The sequence below is a fragment of the Nannospalax galili genome, unplaced genomic scaffold (assembly GCF_000622305.1).
Source record: "Nannospalax galili isolate Female #2095 unplaced genomic scaffold, S.galili_v1.0 scaffold566, whole genome shotgun sequence".
Taxonomy (NCBI): Eukaryota; Metazoa; Chordata; class Mammalia; order Rodentia; family Spalacidae; genus Nannospalax; species Nannospalax galili.
The window spans coordinates 1,452,049-1,475,871 of NW_008355811.1; the positions used below are offsets into that span (position 1 = coordinate 1,452,049).

Below are 23,823 nucleotides of genomic sequence, written 5' to 3' on the forward strand. Positions count from 1 at the left end.
AGCAACACTCCCCCCGTGCCGGGCAGGGTCCCCCTTGGGAAGGGTGTCCCCCCCTTTTTTTTTTTTTTTTTTTTTTTTTGTCTCTGAGTTTTTGATACAGGGTCTCCCTATAGCCCCAGCTGGCCTCACTATGCAGATCAGGCTGGCCTCGATCTCACAGAGCTCTGCCTGCCTCTGCCTCCTGAGTGCTAGGACTGAAGGCATGCACCACCACACCCGACTCAGGTCTCCTACTTTTTGGTTTTGTTTTTATTTTATTAAGACAGGGTCTTCCTATTTAGCCCAGGCTGGCCTTGAACACAGTTCTCCTGTCTCTGCCTCTGAGTGCAGGGACAACAGGCTGGTACTTTACCCACTGACTCAGGTGTCCCACTTTTGAATAAGTCAGAAATCCAGATGTTTTAAATTTGATTTTGAAATTTCCCAAAATGTTCATATTGCCAGTTTTTTTTTTCATTAAAATCATGTGGTGTTAATAAGATGAGCTAGACTCAGCCCACAGGTCCTTAAACACCCTTCTGGGTGGAATAACCCACTGTCCCCAAAGTTTCATGAGAACAAGAAACTCTTTCCTTTGTGGAAAAGGCAATTTGTGCCTGTTTTCAAATCACAAAGGTGACAGAGCCCACCTTAGTCATATGGCCGCCTTGGACTCACACAGGATGGCAGGTCAGGAATTCAGGGACTAAAAATCATGAGGGGTGGGAAGGCAGAAAAAAAGAGATGAGTACAGAGAAAGAAAAGGGAAGAAAGCTGAAGGGAGGGAAGGAGAGAGGGAGGGAGGGGGAGAGAGAGAGAGAGAGAGAGAGAGAGAGAGAGAGAAGGAAGAGAGATTTCCAGCCTACATCCCACAATTATAAACCAGTCCTTCAGAATTCATTTTTCATGTGCATTTAACGTTTCATCAACCCGGTATGAATTTGGTTTGGGGAAAGAGGCAAGAGGAAGGGAGAGAGGGAAGACAGAGGGAGAGAAAGATGGACCAACACCAAACCAACACTGAAGTCCCCCATGTCTCTGTTCTTTCCCCTCCTAGCCTGGCTCCTGTGTGGTCAGGAGCCTCCCTTGGGGAATGCTCTTTGAGGCCTCTCCTGCCTAGACTCCAACTGATACCTCCTCCCTGGGGAAATTTGGTTTCTCTCTGCCAGCTGTAGCTGGCTTCAGGGCTCTGTATTCTTCGCCTTAACGCATGAAACTCCTTTCCCCAAAAGATGTTGCCTGCTCTTCCCACTACCTGGAATACTGTTCCCCACATTTTGCATAGCTGCCTTTTCTTAGCCACATGTTAGGTCCTCTCACACCGAGCTTTCTGACTCCTATTACTGCTGCCATCCCTCTCTTCCAACTCCTTGTGTTTTTGAATGGCAGTGACCATGTTTTGATTATGTTTGTCTGTCTCCTACATCAGTTTCTGATCTTTGAAGGTAAGGGTTCATCTCCTCTGTGTCCTGTGGCCCCTGTGTCAAATTACAGCTTGGGGTGTGTGTGTGTGAGTGTGTGTGTGTGTGTGTGTGTGTCTGTGTCTGTGTCTGTGTCTGTGTGTCTGTGTGTATGTGTCTGTGTCTGTGTGTGTCTGTGTGTATCTGTGTATAAAATTCAGATTTTTTTCATTCTCCTGTTTTTAATGTTAGTAATTAAAAACATAACTATATTGGTATAATGAATGATGAAATGTAAGGCTGGATAAACAGGTATAATTAAACATAAACATAGAATAACCACAGAATATAATTATATGCATAAAACATTTATAATTCTAGAACCCCAGAAAATCTCTACTTGCTAAATTTCCATGTGTTTGATATGGCATAAACATTGTTTTAAAAATTCCATCATGAATACATGTTTTTTTATTGGCACAAGAAAGTTGAAAAATGGCATTCCTGCTGTGATCTGATAGTTACACCAGTCCTTTATAAACCATACATCACTATATAAATATATGGAATTATAATGATTGTCATTGTCTGAAGCCTGGGGCTAAGCTGGAGTCTGTAGCCCCTCCAGCTTGGGAGAAAAACCTAGGTAATAACACAGCTTGCTATTTTTCTCAAGTTCTCAGTTCCCCATTACAAACGTTATCTATAAAAGGGCATGTTTATAAACTTTTGCAAAGTGGCCTGCAATCTTGGCGAATGCCATTTATGGGTTTGATCTACCAGCTTGGAGCCTCCTAGGTCATCCTGGAGAGCAGAGGGCCATGAATTGGACCTGAGGTGTGGAAGAGTCTGACATGCACACAGGGTCAATTAGCTCCTAGAGTTCCCTCTCTAGACTCTCCTTCTACTGCTGGCTTACCTATCAAGTGGGAACTTGGGCTAAGTGCTCTCTTGGGTCCCTTTCAACTACAGCACATTCTAGTTCTGCTACAAGGACAGCCCACAGTCACTGTCACAGATAAACAAGGACAGTGCAGATGCTCCAAAGGGCCTCTTGCTGTTTGGAGAGTTCTTAAACATTCACTCATATGGTAAAGACAAGGGTCCAGCAGATATCTCATTACCTGTGCCAGTGTAGACAGACAAGCAGTATAGACACCTAAACATTGGGAGCCGAAACTGTGCAGGCAGTCACCACTGGGACTCAGTTTGTGGGCTGACAGGCCAGTCCTTTTGACAGAGTGCAAAGAGGGTTAGAGACTGTTTTCTGAGCACCTGCGCAATGTAGAAGGTTCAGGGCTGGGGCCAACAGGGGCAGCCTAACAGTCCTATCATCAACACTTCACACACCTGTGTACACAAGCTTCTTGTCCCTTCTTGGTGGCTTGTAGCTGTCAGTTCCCCTAACTCCCTCCAGGCTGTGTCCTCTCAGTTCTGTAAGTGTGAGTGAATGATCTCAGTTCAGAGGGACAGGTGTGCCATCTGTGCTGGAGACCACACAGGTCAGAGTGGACACATGATGACACCGAGGAGAGGAGACAAAGTACCCCTGTGAGCACTTCTTGGACTACTCTGGGCAACCCAAGGCCATTCCCTTCCTGGCAGGTGACATCCAACCTGGCCCCCACTCTCCCTGTATAATAGGCCGTTGGCCCATGTGTCAGCTCTGTGCCCATTTGTGGGGCCCTTGGGGGAACCGTCAGCACTCAGTCTTTCCCGAGGGCTCCCTCAGGGTCCTGCAGGCCTTAGAGGTGGGAGGAGAAGTGCAAGGAGGCCTTAAGAGGGCTGGGTTTATAGGAAACAGTCCAAACAAGTTCAAATGTAAGGAAAGACAAAATGGAGGACTAGGAGATCAAAGAAGTGAGATAAAGAAGATAAAAGAAGAGAGCAGAGGGGCTGGAGAGATGGCTTAGTGGTTAAGAACACTGGTTGTTCTTGCAAAAGACCCGAGTTCAAATCCTACCACCCACATGGCAGCTAACAACTGTCCATAACTCCAGTTCCAGGCGATCTGACAGCCTCTTTTGACCTCCGTGGGCATTGCACGACACGGGTACACTTACTTACATGCAGGCAATACACATACACATAAAATTTAAAAAATAAAATATTTTTTAAAAAAAGAAGGGAGCAGAAAGAGAAAGGAAGAACAAGGAAAGAAGAAAAATGGAAAAAGAAAAAGGGAAGGAAGAGGCAGGAGGGAAGGAGGGGAGAGGAGGAAGAAGCCTTGTAGCTGTGCCCTGCTGGGAGACACCTAAGTATTCCAGGAAGGTTTGCACTCCTGATGCTCTGAAAAGGAAGAAAGAAGGGGGGTGTTGTAGCCAGACGGGGGTCAGAAGAATAAGAACATAAGAGATACTTTCAGTCTGGACGGGGTGTTGAGAGGCACCTGGGCTCCCTGGCCTGGGTCAAGCCTTCATTTCCACCCTGTTTCTACACCTGCCCAGTGCAGAAGGTGCAGGTGCAGGGCTGGGGCCAACAGGGGCTGCTGTTCCTCTACAGAGGCTGCTTGACTGGGAGAAGCTCTCTACCCTACCTCAGAACAGGGGAGTGAGTTCTATGCAGAACAAAACCGAATTGGAACCACTCCTTGGAGCTTATAGAGTCCAGGATGCAAGCACACGTGTGGCTGGCTATGTGTGAATTGTGTAGCTATGTGTGGGCTGTGTGGATATGTGTGGATTATATGGATAGTTGGACATGTATGAATGTGTGTGTGTGAATAGTTGTACACAGGTGGACATATGTTGGCATCTTTGGATGCATGTGGACATGTGTGTGAGTATGTGGGGCCATGTGTGGATATGTGTCAACACATGTGGACATGTATGGACAAGAGTGACTGTGTAGACATGTGTGGGTGGGTGTGGACATGTGTGGATGTATATGGGTGAGTAGGTGTGGATGTGTGTGGATGTTTGTGAATGTGTATGGATATGTGTGATTGTGTGAGGGCATGTATGGGTGGGTGTGGACATGTGTGAAGGTATGTGGATTTTGGTGATGTGTGGACATGTATGAACATGTATGGATGTGTAGATATGTATATGTTTGTGGTGTGTGGATATATATGAATATGTAAGGACATGAATGAATATGTATGGACATGTGTAGACATGTGTGGACAGTAATTCAAAGGCCAAAGTCTGGGACGGGTCCTTTCAGCTTCCTTTTATAGACCAGCAGGATACATGGTTTTAGTTCTATCTGACAATGCCTGTTCATGTAGGAGCCTGCAGTCTCAGCGAGGGGAAGGTCTCTCCTTAACAACAGGCTCAAGCCCTCTCTGCTGTCCTTCATCATCTTACCATCTTGACTGAGGTCAACTCGTGAATGTTGGTATGGCTGGGCCCCAGGGAGGAAGCATGCTGTCCAATTTATCAACTCTGCTAGGAACCCCATGCTCCCTGAGCTCTGAGTCACAGGCCTCACACCCAACCTACCAGACTTTCCCGGCAAAGGGTCTGACATTCCAGATCCTCAGGCTCTGACCTCTAGTGAGAGGCCAAAGGGGAGCAGCAGCCCCACGGCATCTGCTGCCAGTAAGCTGCAAGCCCCTTCCATCCATCCTCACTGTGGATGTGGTGCTGCCTGTCCACAGTAGGGCTGTACCCCATCCTCCTAAGTAAGCCTCACCCTCTTGTTTCTAGATAAGGGGTCACAATGGCCAAAAAACGTCCCAATAGTAAGAGAGGTCCCCCATGTACAAGTCCAGCAGAGACAGAGGGTGCTCTGTGATGTGTGTGGAACTGTTAGGTGGGCAGCCTGCAGTACCATGGGGCTGGAGTTCAGGGAAAGTTCCCATGGGTGGTGGCTCTAAGTAGGCACAGTATGTAGTGAGGTCACATAACACAGTTGAAAGAGACAAAGACCTTCTACCATGAAGAGCATACATCCTTAACCAAAAGATTTCATCCAACCTGGTGTAAAGAGAGCTGGGACAGAGACTAGTTTCCTCGTCCTCAGCCTGAAGACACTAGTCACACCAGGGCTGCTGTCTCAAAAGACAGAACATATTTTCTGGGGACAGAAGAGCCCAAAAGCATCACCAGTTGATAGCCTGGGTGTTAAAACTATTTCTAATACACCCCAGAGACAAGGAAAGAAGCAGCCACCAAAGCAAGCAGGGGCCTTACCTGGATGTTCCTGGGCCCTGGGCTGAGCGCAGCACACCTGTAAGGAAATACCACTGTGAGGCACCAGCCCAACCTCCCACCTGTGCATCCCAGCCCTGTGGCAGCCCAGGGGCATTACCTGGAAGCCACAGAAGGATGAGAACAGCCAGACCCAACGACATAAAGGTGGTGGTTCCCTCATGGTGGGGTGCCCGCAGTCCACAGGGGCCTCTCTACCTCCTGCTTCCCAGGGACAGGGACATTGTCACAGGTTCCCCACTACAAAGTCTGTCCCCTTAAAGTTTGTGCTCCATCTGGGAGCAGTCGGAGAAATTCTTTTCTCCTAACTGGTGTCTTCAGGGACCAGCAGGCAGCTCTGGGCAGTGGAGAGCTCCTCTGCTTGACCAAGGTCCCCAAGTCTTAACACCGGGGGTGGGACAGGGCCACAGGCTGTCTGAAGGTTCAGAAGTTTGTGCCCTTCTCCAGGACTTGCCGGCTCTTGCTTTCCATCTCAAGTCAGAGCTCAGAGCTTGATGTTGTCAGAGCTGCCTCCCTCTGCAACTGAGCTCCGCCACACCTCGTTGGCCTGGAGTCTAGCCCGCGGCTTTGGGTGGAGAGCTGGAGTGATGTCAGCAGGCCTCAAACTTTGTTATCCTCTATTTATATCCTTCCCACGCTGGCCTTTCCTGGGTCCTAACATCAGTCTGTTAGGAACCACTGAGCTCCTTCCAGGACTTTCCTATCCAGAGGCTGCCAGATAGGCCTAAAGCAGGGGAAATAAAATTGTGGTGTGACTGAGAGAAAGAGTCGGGGGAGGGGGTGACTGTGAGGGTAAGAGAAAGAGAGTGTATGAGAGAGAATGTGCGGGTGAGAGAGTAGAGCATGAGTGTGTGTGGAGGTAAGAGAGAAAGAGCAAGAAACAATGTGTGTGGGTGAGTGAAGTGAGTAAGCATGTAGAGGTGAGCATGAGGGTGAGAGAAAATGCATGTCTAAGTGTGGGGGTCTGTGGGGATGAGAATGTATGTGGGGGTGAGAGACTGTGTGTAGGGGTGAGTGGGGGTTTGAGCATGTATGGGAATGGATGTAAGAGTGGATGGGTGTGGGTGTGACTAGGTGTAAGTGTTCATGTAAATGGAAGCATGTATGTGGGGGAGTGGGTGAATGAGTATTGCATGTGAATGGGGGTGAGTAGGTGTGAGTAGGCATGACTGTGGATGCACATACTGGGGGCACATTCTTGTTGGCACGCTCAAAGTCTCCATCAATGGTAATAAGCATAGGTGTGGATCAAACCAGGAACTCCATTGAGATCAGGTCTTGTTCAGCTTGGGAAAAAGGTAAATTATATACACACAGGAAACACTCATGCCCTGCACAAGGTTGGCCATGATTTCTCTTCAACTCACCCTTACAGAAGTCAGGATGCCCCTATTATTGACAAGGTACTTGTCAATACCCACCTGGGCTACTCCAGCACCCAGCATGGCGCTCTCATGGAATAACCAAGCCATATCTCCAGCTAACTGTGTCTCAGCTTAACTAAGGCCAAGACTTGATCCACCTACTCCAAATGTATACAGTGCACATGGGCTGTCCAGTCGCATGACTATATACACACATGCATACACATGAACTGTCTGTCCAGCTATACGGCCATACACACACACAGATGTACCTAGGCTGTCTAGCCGCACAGTCACACACACACACACACACACACACACACACACACACACACGCACAAGGGATGTCCAGCTGTCCAGCTATATACACACAGGTGCACATGGGCTGTCCAGGAGCACCACCACAGCTCCATCCCATCTCTCCCTAGCTATGCTCCCCTCTCCCATAGAGCTGAATTTCCCTCCTGAATTCTTTATCTGCAGAATGGAGGCAGCACTGGGTGTCCAGGAGACAAAGACTAACATATAAGGCCCTTAATGCCAGGCTTGGAAGAGATGTAGCACACTCAATAAATGTTGCTATGATTATTACGATAAAGTGGAAAGTAACAACCAATAAATGCCGGGTAGGCTTATCGTCCCAGTTGCCCTGACTTTAAATGGGAATTAAGAGTCTTGTATCCCAGCGTACTTCCTAAAGAGGCAGAAGGACGGCTTACAGGCCCCAGGGAGGGAAAAGGGATGTCAAAACCCAAGGTGATCACTGACAGCCTCTCTCACTATCTGATCACCTCACTGGGGCAAGCTCCAGATGGTTCTGTGAACATTCAGCCTCAGAGTCAGAGAAACTGGAGTCTAAACACCAAGCTCTTTGTAATAACCTTAAGCCTAGTGCCTAGGTAGTGTTCAGGGGAAAAGTAATTTACAACTTTCTCTTTTCATCTGATCAATTTTCTATTCCTACTGACTCCCCCATGAAGGGAGTAAAGGGATGAGCCTCAGCCCCATCTGAACCCAAGAATTAAATAGATTGCTAAGTACAGACCTTCCCTGTTTCCAAGGTTGAGAAAAGACAAGGTGTTTCTTTTAATCATAAATTTGTCCTTGGAAAAAAGAGGGCACCAAACTCAACGGTAATACTAAGAACTGGATAGAAAATATGATAGCAGGACTGTCCATCAGGTGCCAGTGCCTGGCCACTGATGCACCCTATGTCTGTCCTGGATCCCAGCCTTCAGGGTGCTCACCTTCCATTTTACACTCCCCACACCCACAGGATGAAGTAAAGAGTCCACTATTCTTTAGCAAATATCCAGTTTCCTTAACATTGGGTGAGAAATCTCAACTGTGGAGACTTTTCAAACTTGATCATCAAATAAAATGTGGGTGTTGCTGGATATGGTGGCATACAACTTTAATCCCAGTATTCAGAGGCAGAGGCAGAGGTAGAGGCAGGAGGATCTCTGTGAGTTTGAGGCCAGCCTGGTCTTTGTAGCCAGTTCTAGGCCAGCTAGGTCTACACAGTGAGATCCTGTCTATTAAAAAAAAGTGGGGGGGGGGGTGCTGAAGAGATGGCTCAGTGGTTAAGAGCACTGACTGTTCTTGCAGAGACCAGGGTTCAATCCCCAGTACCCACATGGTGGCTAATAACCATCCAAACTCCAGTTCCAGGGAATCCAACGCCCTCTTTTGACTTCCATGGGCATTGTATGACATGGGTGCATTTACATACGTGCAAGAAATACACTCATATACATAAAAATAATAAAATATTTTTAAAGTGGGTATCATGGGCTGCAGTTCTCCCTGGGGCAGAGGGCAACTCCATCCCCACCAATCCATAAACTTTTATCTAGACTATTGTCTATTGCTGGGTGATGCTTTGAGCTATGTATATATTGCAGAAAGATTAAATCAAATTAACACATATGTCTATCACTAGGTCACTCTCAATAATGAGAGCACTAAAATCCATTTGTTTAACAATTTGGAAAAACACAGAATGTTATTTTTATTACATTTATTTATTTATGTGGGGGGTGCGTGTGGAGGTTAGAAGAGTTTTGGGAGTCATTTCCCTCCTTCTACTATGAGGGTTCCAGGGATCAAACTCTGGTGGTCAGGCACTCAGGTGCCTTCACCTGCTAAGTCATCTTGCTGTCCCAGGACTTTATTATTTACTGTGGTCAGGGCACAGTGCACCATTAGCTAAAGCTTCTTCCTCAAGCCTCCTGGAGACTTCAAATCTGTGACTAGTATGCCCTTTCCCTGACCTCCCTCTGCTTGCCTCCACTTCTATTCTGTTCCTAGGAAATCAGCTCCCTCACATGCCATTTATAAGCAAAATCACATCATGGTTGTATGTGACTGGCTTTCTTCACAGCATAATTTTTGAAATGGCTTTGGGTGGGGAATGGGCCTACTATCCAATAACAAAGCCTGTTTGTGAGCCTCATTTTATCACCTTCTTAGGTGGCCCCCAAGTGTCAAGCTGACAAGAGACTTCCAGCCCTTCCTTTCTGTTTTTCTCTCAAGGCCATTAATCACAGCCTGACACACATTGCCTTTCCAACATTTATTTCACTCACTGCCACCCTCTCCCCACTGAGAGAGATGCCCAGCAGAGCCACGTGCTTGCTCTGGAACAGGGCTTGGTACTTAGAGAGAATTTGACATCCAATATTCAAAGGATACTATTTGAATTAGTGCATTTATACTTAAAGGATGGGGTGGGGATTTGTGGTTTCATAAAATTCATCGGATCTTATTGAATGGATGCTAATTAAATATTTTAAATGGGTTTTAAACTTTGATGATGCTTCACTCAATAAATGTTTGTAGGGTTGCTGCCGAGGGACCTGATGGTGACAGGGTGTGACTGAATTACTCACACAAGGGACAGCCTGGGTGGGTCAGAGTGTGTCTTACAGGGGTCAGCCTGTACAGCTGATAGAGAAGCTGGATTGCTGGGTTCTTAGGACTATTTTATATCCCCCCGAGTACACTGCTCCCTAGCTGCATGCCTTCCATCAACCCTCCTGGCTACACAGGGCAGCTGGCTTGTGTGCCCCACACTTCCATTCCCTACAGACAGAGCAATAGCTGCTTGCCACACTCAGGCACCAACAGAACAGACAGACCTAGAAGGTCTGAAGGATGAAGTCACAGGGGAAATGATGTGAAGAGGTCAGGGGATTCTTCCTGATGCCTAAAGGAAGAAAGAATGCTCCAGAAAGAAATTATGGAATGCACTAAGCTCAGGATGTAGGAGGCATGGATGGTAGGTGATGTTGTCCAGCAGCCCTGCCTCCCTTCCCCTCCCTTCTCCTCCCTTCTCCTCCACTCTATTGGTTTTTCCCTGTGGTCAGTTCTAATACCACAACTTGAATCAAAACTTCAGGGTGTTATGGTAGGCAGACCATCCACTGGAACATTCCAACTCTTCCATACATTACATATTGTTCCTGGTCCAACAGTGAGCCAGCGACCTACTCAGCAATAATCAGTGTCCTCCTGGAATGAACACATTGTGACCTTGGGAGGGAAGATTCCCCTCCCTCCCCTTCCCACTGTCTGCTAACTTCGGTGGTCTTAAATTAACTTGGGTGATACCCATGTTTCTCGCTATAGTGGAAAGAAGTATTTGCAGCAGAAAATAATGAACCCAGACAGAAATTCTAGCATCCTAGCCCTGGGGTGGGCACTCGGAGCAAGAAGGAGTCGAAATCAGCCAAAGTCCTTGATCCAGCCATAATTAAAGCCGGTTTTATCTGACAGTCACCAGTAAAGTCATGTTTGGGCATGAAAAAGTTCAATCTTGGCTCTGTCTTCTCCTTCAGAGTTCTGGCCAATGCAGTATGTCTGAGAAAACCAGCAGTCTAATAGGCAGTGGAGAGCGGGTAGAGGGGGACATGGAGAGCTGAAGCTGGAGACAGGTCACTGCTTATCAGGCAAGCCGAGGTCAGAAACAGTCCCCACACCTCACCCCCCGCCACTCAGTCCTCTGCCCTGCATCTTCTTCCTGCCACAATTAGAATGGTTGCATCTAGCCTCATTCCCCACAGTGATGTTCCTGAGAGCTGCCTGGGCTTCTGCACAGGGTTTTCTGCCCACCCAGCCTCCCAGTAATGAGAGGCACAGTAAGCACCCAGAAACGAGGGGCTCATTATGGAGTACAGAATCAAGGTGAGTACCCTCTCCTCCCTTCCCCCAGCTGACAAGTCAGGAATGGCTCCTCAAGTTCACAGTTCCCTGCTTTCCATATTTGCTCTCCTGCCCCTCACATATACCCCCAAATCACACTCCAAAGCAAGACTCACACATCAGTTTCATCTAGACTCTGCTTCCAGAGTCAATGATAAAACCCTGATGTGTATTCGTCTCTTCCATCCTAAAGGGGGTGCTTGGATCACACACACTGTGTGAGAGCTTGGGCATGTGTGTACTCAGGTGCATGGCTCTCATCTACCTTTTGAAGAGGAACCAGGGAAGGATAAGAGATTGTTGGCAAGATGATCAGCAGACCTTGCTGTCTACCCAGCACCCATTCTCATCTCTTCTGTATGACTCCCAAACGTTTGGGCTGCCAGCATGCTCAGTTGAAAATGGATGCTTCTCGACTGAGGGGAATGATTGGCTTGGCCTGCAAAGCAAGTGCTTTATAAGCACAAGGACCTGAGTGCAGAGGCATGTACTTGTAATCCTGGCACTGAGGAGGCAGAGACAAAAGGATCCCTAGGGCTTGCTGGTTAGCTGATCCAGCCTAATTGGTAAGCCCCAGGACAATGAGAGACTCTGTCTCAAAGGAGGTGGACAGTGTTTCTGAGGAATGACACCAGAGGTTGTCTTATAGCCTAAACACACACACACACACACACACACACACAGACACACACACAACACGAATGCTGCCAGAATGGGGGAATACAGGTGACCTACCTGTAGCTTGCTCATCTTACATACACAGGATCTTCTGTTCCATCCCTAACAACCTCCCATTAGAAAATAAAGGTTACTCCCTGTGATCATGAATCTGGATTGCCAACTTGACTGGGTTTGGAATCACCTAGGAGACACACTACTAGTCATGTCTCTGAGGGGATTCAGAGAGGTTTAGCTGGGAAGACCCAGCCTGGATGTGGCAGCACAATCCGATCCCACAGGCTGGGGTCTAAGACAGAATAAAAAGGGAAAAAGGAAGAAGTCAGCTGAGCACCAGCACTCATCTCTCTGCCTCCTGACCACAGCTACAATGTGGCCCACCATGTCATGCTCCTGCCACCACAGCTGGAGATGCTCTTGACACCATGCCCACCATGATGTTCCTTGAAACTATGAGCCAAAATGAACCCTTCCTTCCTTAACTTGCTTTTGTCAGTCACTGTCACAACAATGGAGAAAGTCACTAACACACTAGCCTTTCAGCAAGTGGTGGCCACTGGCCTGTGGACAATGAGATGTGGGTGGAAGTCTCTGAGCAAAGAATTCCAAAGGTATATGCTTTCGGTCTTTGCTCTTCCAGAGCCTCCAGACCTCCTTTCCCTGGCTCAAAGAATGGAGACAGTGAGCAGATGTGGGGCAACAGTCTCCAGGTGTGACGATGAAGACAGAAGCTCTTCCTTTCAGCATAGAGACAGAAAGAGCCTGGCAAGAGAAACCCAGTTCATATCCAAACTCTCAGCTCTTCTTGACCCCATGAGGGAAGGGAAGAGGACACCCAGCCTGTGGTCCAAGGCCAGTCAGACAGACTGTGAAAAAGACGAGACATGAGCATGGGAGGAACAGAGAACTCAGCAGAGTCCCATAAGGAGTTTCATGAGGATGACAGAGATCCTTGCAGCTATATGTGAGGCATCCCTCCCCCATTTCAGCCTCTTCTCTCAGGACCCTAGCAAGAAGGAAGGCTGAAGGTGGGCAGGAGATGGAGAAAACCAGTGTATACCCAGGAAGTTAAGGATTGCTGCTGGAAAAGACCTGCACACACCTTTCATTTGAGGACCAAAGCCCTTACTTTAATAGGAGCTAGACAGGCAGGCCTACACCAGGTAAAGGAAGAATCCTGCAGGAGATCCCTCCCCAGGGCCAGGAAACTGGGCCCAGACCATCTAGGTTCTATTTCTGTGGGGAAAACCCACCCATGACCCAGGGCCACAGGGCCACTGGGACAGAGCTCATGCTGTCCACACTACCAGGCCAGTGGGTTGCAGCATTCTGAGGCCAGAGCAGAAGAACTCAAGGAGGTGCTGGTCCATAAGAGGTCTGGACACTGGAAGTGCAGCAAAACATGGAAAGGAGCCCAGATGATCAGCCAGCCCCATCCCACACACGCCAGACCAGAGGACCATGGAGCCAGAGGAATGTGGGGCCTGCAGTACTGAAGGTCACCATGGCAACAGGGCCAGGCCTAGGACAACACCCATCTGGCTAGAGGGACTTAATGCACATGAGCATGCAAATTTTGGTATAGCACACACACACACACACACACACGTACACACACACACACACACACACACGTACACACTCATGGTCCAACAAGAGCCGTTCCCACATCTGGCACAAACACCGATTATCTCAGACTGTGTCGTCTTCCTCAAGTTGTCCAGCATTCATTCCAATATTATGACACATTCAAAAGCAAGAAGAAAAAAGCAGCCTGCTGTCAAGAAGCAAGGCAATCAAAACTGAGACAGAAAATGTTGAGTGACGGGGTCGACATGCTAAATGCGGACAGCACTACCTAGCAGGATTTGTGTGGAGATGGAGATGATGCAAGGGGTCACATAAAGTGTTGGCCCACAAACCAGACAACACACAAAACTCAACGGCCAGGAAAGGGCCATGACCTTGACCGAGGTCAATTAAAATTGGCCAAAGCAAAGCATAAAATGGAAAAAGCATCTTTTAAAATGGTATGAGTGAGCAGTAGTGCAGCAGCAAACCAGCGAACGTGGGCAGAATTGAAATTCTAGAACTGAGAGAAAGAAACTAAAGAAAGCTGTGAGACGTGAGGACTGAGAATAGAGTAAGTAAGCAGATGAAAGATGGCTGGGCTCAGGAAGTGCGGGGGGAGGGGGAGGGGGGACCAACAACATGACGAAACATGGATACTGACCGGACAGGACAATTATAAAGGAGAACTCACAAAGCAGTATGAAGAAAATTACACAGAGCATACAGAGGAACACAGAGAAACATTACAAAAACTTACACCAGCCAAAGAACAATGTCATAAATAGCTAAAACATTGAGGGCTAGGGATATAGCCCAGAGGTCAAGCACTTGCCTAGCATGCCAAAGTCCCTGGGTTCCCTCCCCAGTACCACAAAAAAAGAAAGGAAGAGAGGGGAAGGAGGGGGAGAGGGGACAGGGAGGGGAAGGAAGGAAAACAGGTAAGTATTTGCAAGAAAAGTGAAATGGTTTTCAGAATGAAGGTGACTAAGGCTGGGGAGAAGGTGTGCCCAAAGTGGGCACAGGATTTCTTTGGGGTGATGAAGTGTTCTGATCGCAGCTAGTGCTGATGGCAGCTCAATGCTGTGACTGCAGTACAAGCTACTGGATTTTACACCTTAAAATAGTGAATTTTATTGTATGTGAATTATGCCTCCATAAAGCAGAAAGAGAAATAAACGCTTCAAACAGAAATGGAAAGAATTCGATAGCAGGAGGCCAGAACTGGAAGAAATGTAACGTTCTCCTGACCAGAACCACGAGACACTAGACAGAAACTCTGTCCACGCCAAGAAATGGTTCAAATCCGGTTAAGTAGGAAAGACCTTTTTTCCCTTATGTTTAACTGGTGGGTTTTGGTTTGTTTGTTTTTGTTTTTCTTCAGATAGAGAGTCTTGTGTATCCTAGGCTGGCAACTCCCTATATAACCAAGGATGATCTTGAACTTCTTATTCTCCTCCTCCATCTTCCAAGTGCTGGGATGACAAGCATGTGTCGCCACACCCAGGTTATCCTGTGCTAGGGATTGAACTTGGGGCTTTGTGCATGCTAGACAAGCACTCTCCCAACTGAGCTATATCCCAGCCCCTGTTTAACTGTTGTAGAAGAAAAACTGACTGTGTAAAGAAGAAAGGGTAGATTGCTATGGGCTGGAATGTCTAAAGAAAGATCCAAAACGCAGTATGACAGACAGTCGGGGGAAAGGAGTACACCATGGTGAGGGATTTGCCCCCTATGTGGCAAAGCATCTTATCTTTGGAAGGTGACCTATGACTAAAGAGATGCTTCCCAGGCTAGAAAGATGGCTCAGTGGTTAAGAGCCCTGGCTATTCTTGCAGAAGACCAGGGTTTGAATCCCAGCACCCATGTGTCATCTAACAACCACCCATAACTCCAGTACCAGGGGATCTAACATCCTCTTCTGGCTTCCAGGGGCATTGCATGACATGGGTATACGTACATACATGCACACAATACACACATACACATGAAAAAAGAGAGAGATGCTTCCCATGGCCACTGCTGAGAGAAAATTTGACAGCTACTGGGGGAACAAAAAGTTATATAAATAATTAGTCAATAATTCCAAGTCACAAATTCTTTTTTTTTTTTTTCTTTTTTCACCTTTTTGAGACAGGGCCTCCCTGTAGCCCCAGCTGTCCTGGAACTCATTATGCAGACCAGGCTGGCCTTGAACTCACAAAGATCCACCTGCCTCTGCCTCCCAAGTGCTGGGATTAAAGGCGTGTACCACCACACCCGGCTTTTTATTTTTTTTATTTTATGTGTTTGCATGTATTGCCTGCACGTATGGAAGTGTACCCGTGTCGTGCAATGCCCATGGAGGTCGAAAGAGGGCGTCGAATCCCCTAGAACTGTTACAGACAGTTGTTAGCTGCCATTGGGTACTAGGATCTGAACCCAGGTCTTCTGCAAGAACCACCAGTGTTCTTAACTGCTGAGCCATCTCTCCAGCCCCCAAAGTCACAAATTCTTAATTAATCTGAAAACAGATGGAGAAAAGGATGAGGAAGGAAGAACAAAGGACAGATGGAATGGAAGACACCTGGCAAAGAGCAGGCTTTTATCCCAATCATAGGGGTGGAAATAAAAGATACTCAGATTGGGTAAGACAGGAAGAGAGCTGATTGTCAACTGTCATGTAAGTATAAACATGGAGTGCTGTTATGAGAGTGGCAAGAAGTGATACACCACCAAAAGCCTAGCAGAAGAAACTGAACCAGGGGTTGGGAAACAGCACAAAGGCAGGCACTTGCCTAGTGTTCAAGAGGTCCTGAGTTCAGTCCCTAGCAACATCAAATAAAGAGAGAGAGAGGGAAAGAGAAGGGGGGAGAGGAGAGTGAGTGAGAGAGAGAGAGAGAGAGGAGCAGGAGGAGGAGAAGAAGAGGTGGAGGAAGAAAAAAAGAAGAGAAGAGAAGAGAAGAGAAGAGAAGAGAAGAGAAGAGAAAAAAGAAAAGAAAAGAAAAGAAAAACCAAGCGTGTGACACCACAGACAAGCCTATTTAAGACCAGGGCTGCATCTAGGACAGAGGAGACTTTATACAAGGACAAAGGGATGAATCCACCAGCAGCAACACATCACACCTCCAAGCAGAATGCACGGAACAAGTGAACATCAAAATCCATGGCAACTTAAAGGAGAAACAGACCCATGTGGAGGTCTTTAGAGAGTCCTCTGAGTAGCTGACAAAGCCAGCAGGTAGGTCAATAGGACATGGAAGTGCTGACCAACTCTTTGGATGACACAGGTAGGTGACACCCTTTGCAAGTGCAGATAAAACATTCACCAATCAAACCACACTCTGGCCACTGAATGAAGGTCAATAGGAACCTTTGCAAAATATGCTATCTGATCGAGATGGGATTGAACTAGAAATCAAACAGAAAGAAAGCCACATAGAGGTAGTGGTCTAACGGAATTGTGGTCATGGTTTTATGGCTGTCAACACATTAAGTCACTAGACTAGGGCTGGAGAGATGGTTCAGCAGTTAAGAGCATGTGCTACTCTTACAGAGGATTCAAGTTCATTTCCCAGCATCCACAAGCAGCTTACAATCACCTATAACTCCAGCTCCAAGGGATACAATGCCCTCTTCTGGCCTCCACATACACAGACATACACATAATTTAAAAGAAAAAAAAAAATCATGGTACTGTAACTGTAAACACACAATTGTGACGGTGTGTAAGTTGCAGAACTGACATGTGAGTTCAGAAAGTTCACAAGAATAAGGTCATCGGGAAAAAAATGAGTTCTGTTTTAATATGTCCTTAATGCAGGATTGGAAATTTTTTTTAAAAAATTGGCAGTCTCATGTAGTTCAGGCTGACTTCAGATTTACTAGGTAGCCAGTGATGACCTTGAACTTCTGATCCTCCTGCTTCCACCACCCAAGTGCTGGGATTGAAAGTGTACACTACCATGTTTCTTTAATCATGGTGCTGAGAATGGAACCCAAGGTCCCTTGCATGTTAGGCAAGCTCTCAACCAACTGAGCTATAGCTCTAGCCCCCAAATTAAAATATATTTAAAATACCATTTATAGTAGAATCAATGAAATACTTTCATATTTTGAAACATTTTGGGAGTGTTGACCTGTTTTGTATCTTATCATGCTGGTGGTCACCATAGGAGAGTCCCGAAAGTGTATTCTAGAAGGGAATATGTCAGTTAGTTAGCTATCTAGCTAAGTTTTTTTGAGATAGGGTCTTACTATGTAGCTCAGGCTGCCCTCAAACTTTTTTATAATCCAGACTAGACCTGTACTCAAAATTCTCCTGCCTCCACCTCCCTAAGTGCTGGGATTGCAGACAGGTGTGTACCACTATGGGTGCAAGGGTTATTTTTTCCTGTATATAAATTATACCTAAATAAACCTGTGCAAAATAATCCTTTAAAAATGGCACAAAGGTGAGAAATATGGGTCTTTGGTGATACTGGAGTGTCTGCTGGTCCTGCGCGGTTTTGTTAGATGTGCTTAGAAATGACCTCCTACCAGTGTTACCTGGAAGTGTCCTCCAACCACTATGCCACTATGCCACTATGCCAGCAAGTCACACCTCCTTCCTGCTCGTCAAGGAGTCAATGGGGGAGTCAGTTACCCCTCCCACCCAATCAGTTGACCTTAGCTGCATGTGGGGGAGGGGCTAAGGATATATAAACTGAGAACACCATGTGGCACCTCTCACCATTTTGTGCAGCTCTCTGGAAGTCACAGGATCTATATTTGAGTGTGGACTTTCCAGTGCAGCTGTAAATAGAGGGGTGCCCACTCTTCTGTAAATAAACCCCAACCCTATGCTCTGTTAGTAAGCCCAATAAACTCGTTTGGATTAAAAAAGAAAGAAGAAAGAAGAAAGGGAAAGAAAAAAGAAGGGGAGGGGGAGGGGGAGGAGGAAAAGAAATGACCTCCAACCACAGCCAGGCAGGCTGAGTGAGTCTCACCTGTATCTTGCACCTTTATCTCAGATGTTTGTCCCTGGGCAGTAGCCCAGAGCTAAACTCATGGTTTGCACAGAGCTGAGATGTCTGTGGGTTTGTCTTCCCTTTCACCTACCTCTGATTGCAGACTGAAAACTCAAGATGTTAAAAGATGGGGTGCTGAGGCACTAAGGACCTTGGTCACTGGCACCATTGTCACACAGGCAACACGTCAGCCGAAGAACAGTGTGCATGCCATTTGGAAGCAAAGCAAACTGCCGAGAAAATGATAATTCCTGTGCACCTTTGGAAAATCACGCCTGCGCAGAGAGCAATGATTAATTAACACCTCACAGGCATCTCTGACTGACAAGACCAGGCTCTGCACAAACCTTCAAAGACCGAACAGCAGTCGGGGGTTTATTCTGCAGAGAGCCTACTCACCAGTACAAGCTCTACCACTGAACCTCAGGAAGCTCTACATTCGGCATTAAATCAGAAATAAAAGAAAGATATCTGCTTCAAAGTCAACCCCACAATTCTGTGATATATGAGCTACCATCACTTCAATAATGACAGCAAAAAAATTTTCCACAATTTCCTTTAGTCACTCCTTCAAGACTAGCAGTCAAGGGCAGGCATATTGAAAAGCCAGTGTACAAATCACCAGATCACTTTTTACCACCTCAGTCTCTGCAGAAGTGCATACATGAAACCTTCACAAGGAGCCTCTGGACACTAAGTTACGCGTGAAACGTAAGCTAAGGCATAGTTGACACCTAACTGCATTAACCACTAAGAAGTAGAAACAGTGGTAATCTTAGCAGGCTGAGAGAAATTGGAGCCTGAGCACACAGAATGTCGAGAAACCAGAAGACTCCACTCTGAGATGCTAAACTGGCCACACCTCTGTTCCTCTGGGAACAAGACATCACTTTCACACACTGGCATCCCAGAGAACCTCTAAAGGTACCCAGTGCTACTCCACTTCCCCTGTCTCTCTTTCTTCTCACTCACTTAGTTCCCATGACAGACACTGTGATACCATCCCTCCTGCCCAGGTAGACATGTTGTTCCTGCAGACTCGACGTTCAGCTTAGGATCTTGCTCTGCCTCTACAGTTGCCTGATGGCCTTGAGCAAGTTACTTAACTCTCTGGGTCTCAGTTTCTCCATCCATAACACAAAGATGATTATAGTACCTACCTCATATAGCTGAAAGAAATGTTAATACTATGTATGTTTTATATAAACAGTGCTTGGCACACAGTAAGTGCTGTTGAGTTTCAATGAAAATGATGGTGATAACAGTGATGATGTTGATGAAGGCAAAGGATAATGATGAAAATAATGGTGATTGTGATGATGGTTTCGATGATGATGGTGATGGTAGTGATGATGATGATGATAATGATGATTACTGGGGTAATGATTGTGATGATGGTGGTGGTGGTGACAGTGATGATGGTGATTGTGATGATGATTGTGATGATGATGATGGTGGTAATGATGATGGTAGTGATGATGTTCAGGATACTGATGACCCCCATGACCACTAATCATTCATTTTCTTTCCTACTGTAAATCGAAGCTTTCTTTTAGAGGTCACCTATCCTGCTATCATTCTTAGCCTTTCAGAAAATATTTATTGAGTGCCTGTGTGGCAGGAGTCTCCTGTCTTCAGGAGCTGAGATTCATAGAGTCAATAAGAAACTAATCAACAAGCAAAGGTGCTGAGCAGTACTGTGCAAGAAAGAAAACAGTGTGTGCAGAGAAGGGGAGGAAGCATGGCACTTGGTGCTAGTGACAGGCACAGCAGGATTTAAAATAGGTCAAAGGTTGGGATGGAACCTGTTGCTAAAATTCCCTCAGATGGGATTGTAAAGGAGGTACACTCCTTCTCCTGAGGTCTACCAAACCAAAGATTTTGAGGGGCTTACTTAAGAGCAATGGGTAAGGGGTCACTTACAGGAGTGTGGGTGCTCCCCGATAAGGCCATACCAGAGTCTTCAACTAGGCATGGATGAAGGCTTTCCCATAGCCACATAAATAGAGAGGCCCTCTCATCTAATCATTCCCAATCCATATGCTCTAGTTCTTCCCTCAGGCCACATGCAACTAGGGCTGAATTGTCCATCAAACAGGAAAGTGAGGCTGAATACTCAGGTGAGGGTCCAGTGACTCTCCCTGCCCCTTCTTCTATGTGGGGGTATCAGCAGTCAACAATCCCAGCTGTGATGATCTTCAGCAAGTAGGCACAGCTGAGCTCAGGAAGGTGGCATCTGTCCAACTTGGAGAGTGGTCCTGTGTAACAGGGCTATGCCTCCTACCAGTGTACTCAACTCACAGGATATATGAGGACCAGGGGCAGCAATGACATCCTCTTGAGACACCCTGCCTTAGGAAGGGATGGTTTCTCAGCCTGCTGGTCTTGCTAACCTAGAAGGATGTAATGCTCACGTGGTTGTGGTCTCCTCAGTCCCTGATGAGAGAAAGATGATTCTAAACCAAATCAAAGGAAAGTAATGTTGAGAGTAGGATATGGCAAATCATGATGATCATGCTTGTGCCCCTGGTGAAGACATGCCTGAAGCCTATTTCCAGATGTCTCCATTACATGAGCCAGTAAGTTTCCTTCTGTTCAAGTTCATTTGAAATTAGTTCTTTTTCCTTTAATGAAGAAGTCCTACATAGAACAGATACTAGCAGACCCTATACCTCTGTGCATTCTATCCTCCACACAGAGCCATCCGCATGTCCTCCACACACCATCCACATATTCTCCCACACAGAGATAACCATTCCAAACCCAGATTCTATATAACCCTCTGTGCTGGAGTTTTGTTTTTTCCTGTTGTTTGAGACAGTCTCACTGTGTAGCCCTGGCTAGCCTGGAGCTCACTGTGTAAACCAAGCTGGCCTTGAACTCAGAGAGATCTGCCTCCATAATGCTGGCATTCAAGGCATGCATCACCATACCCAGCTTGTGCTGGGATTTTAAGGTGTCTACACAAGACCTAGTGGCTTCTCAACACTCTACCTCAGAAGGCTCAGTCTGGCCCCATTTGTGTGGAAAAGCACCATCCACCCAACCTTGCCTTATATAGAGGTGCTCTGGGCAGCATTTGTAAATATAACTGCAAATTAGACCTTTCAAGTTAATGATTGCCTGTTTCCATCTCCATCGCCAACATTCACATGCAAAACAGCTCTCTTTCCTCTGGAGGCCTCTCAGCCTTCTTTCTCGCCCTGCCACCCACCCTCCAGATACAAGCAAAGGGCCTAGTAAAATTAAAGTGAGATCTTATCACTTTTGGCGCATGACCCTTGAGAGATTCCCATTATACCACGGTCACTGTGAATCCACAAAGGCTGTCCTATGACCCTAGTAGTTCCCATCTTACTCCCTCTAACTTGTTGCTATGGACTGAACACTTGTATCCCCCAATGCCTAAGTGAAAGCCCTAGTCCCTGGTGTGCTGGTCCTAGCAGGTAGGGCCCTGGCTAGAGGCTAGAGGTTAGGTCTTGAGGGTGAAGCCCTCAGGCAGGATTGTCATGTCCTCCTGAGAAGAGGAAGGAGATAACCTCTCTAGTGAGAGGGAATGATAAGACAAGATGTGCTGGATAGCTTTAGTGTCAACTTGACATACCTGGGTCGAGGGAGCCTCAATTGGGGAATTGCCTCTATTGGACTGGCCTGTGGCCATGTCTGAGGGGCATCTTCTTGATGAGTGATGTCAGAGGGCCCAGCCCACTGTGGGTGGTGCCACCCATGGGTAGGTGGGCCTGTGTTGCATAAGAAAGCAGGCTGAGCAGGGGCCAGGGGAGCAAGCCAGTAAGCAGCATTCCTCCAAGGCCTGTGCTCCAGCTCCTGAGTTCCTACCTTGGGCTCCCTGATGAACTGCGGCCTGGGAGATGTAAGCTAAATAAACCCTTTCCTCCCCCAAATTGCTATTGGTCAGAGTATTTTGTCACAGCAATGAAAAAAACAGACTAAGACACAAGACAACCACCATCCATCCACCAAGGCAAGAACCCACCACCTAGAACTGTAAGGAATGCCTATCTGTTGTTTTAGTTTCTTGTATACAGAGGCCCAGCCTGGTGGAGCCACTTTCTTGGCTCCAAAGACCCCATGCTCTGTCCTTCTCCCTTCCCTGGTTCCCACCTGGGGGACCCCCTGCTCTGTCCCTGTATCTGGAATTACCTTTCTCAGTCTTCATTGCTTAATCTCTAGTTCCACTGCTACTTCCACAGAAAGAACAGTCTCTGACTGATAGCAGTCATCAAAAGCAGACAACCATGCTGGAAAACACCTGACTCTCCTCAGGAGCATTCACATAAAGTGCTGAGGTAAGCAGCAAAGACCCCTCAGAGCAACTACCATGAGGGTGCTGAGGAGAGCAGTGACCGCCCCTCAGAGTGGCCACAGTTAGGGTGCTGAGGAGAGCACTGACCGCCCCTCAGAGTGGACACAGTTAGGGTGCTGAGGAGAGCACTGACCGCCCCTCAGAGTGGACATAGTAAGGGTGCTGAGGACAGCAGCAAGGCCACTCTGGAAGGGCTGAGGAAGAACACAAGGGACAAGGGAGGACCTCTGGGAATTCAGGGAAGGAAAGGCTTCTGGTATTGGAGGGCAGTCTACTGTCTCCTGTGTTTCCAACATCCTCAGAATACATACCACCACCATCTCTCAGTCTGTACATGGAAAACAGAAAATAAAAAGAGCGGGAGCCAAATGAAAACATTAGAGCTGAAAAAGGCCATAACTTTAAAAATTCCTGTTGTACACAAGGCAATAGCTGAGGGGGTGAAGTCTTTGGAAAGCAGAGAGAAATGATCAGAACAGAACAGCTTCTCAGACCTGTAGGGTGAGAATCTAAGGTGGGTGTCATCACTGTCCAAGAAGAGGGAAAGAGCATGTTACTAAACATCTTGGAAGAAATGATGGCTGTTGTCTTTACAAGTGCAAGAGAAAATCAGTATTTGAATGTGTGAACTAAGTCAAGACCTGCTTTGTGGGACAAGCCCATCAGTCCAGAGTCAAACAAGGTAAGGAGAGGCTATTCAGTTTCTCTCCTTCTGTTCTCCCTCCCTCCATTCCCTCTGTCCCTTTTTGCTCCCTCTCCTCTCTCCCCTCCCTCTCATGTTCCCTTCTTCTCCTTCCCTCCCTTCCTCTCTCTTCTGCCACCTTCTTCCTTCCCTCCCCCTGTTGTGTGACATTCCTGGGGAGACATAAATAAATGTTTACTCACCCCAAATAGGAACTGATGACAGACCAAAGTAAGGATATTACCAAAATCCAATTTGGTGAGCCAATGACTTTTATTGGGGTTACTTATAGGAATATGGATGAGGGGTTACTTACAGGAACAGAAATGACTCAAAGACAGCTACATCACTGAAAAACCCACCCCAGTAAGGGTGATAGCTCTGCTGGCCTGAGAGACTTCTAGGCAGCCTGACTTGTCTGAGAGTGTCTCTCTGCCCTCCTTACCTCTTATATTTGCTTGAGAGGAAGGGGCCTAGAGAAT

At 46.9% G+C, this 23,823-nt stretch overlaps 1 protein-coding gene across 4 annotated transcripts in view; it reads right to left on the bottom strand.

The window, feature by feature from the left end:
- Adgrd1 (adhesion G protein-coupled receptor D1) overlaps positions 1-6,094 on the bottom strand; it is a 120,383-nt gene extending 114,289 nt beyond the window's left edge. For 3 of the 4 annotated variants that reach the window (XM_017803375.2, XM_017803376.2, XM_029556467.1), the window contains exons 1-2: positions 5,634-6,092; positions 5,516-5,552 (exon numbers count right to left, since the gene is read on the bottom strand). In XM_017803375.2, the coding sequence (XP_017658864.1) occupies positions 5,516-5,552; positions 5,634-5,696 (100 nt within the window). In that variant the 5' untranslated portion in view covers positions 5,697-6,092. Of the gene's footprint in view, positions 1-5,515; positions 5,553-5,633 lie in introns of all 4 variants that reach the window. The other variant, XM_029556466.1, reaches the window with a different exon arrangement.
- Between the last annotated feature and the right edge of the window lie 17,729 nt (positions 6,095-23,823).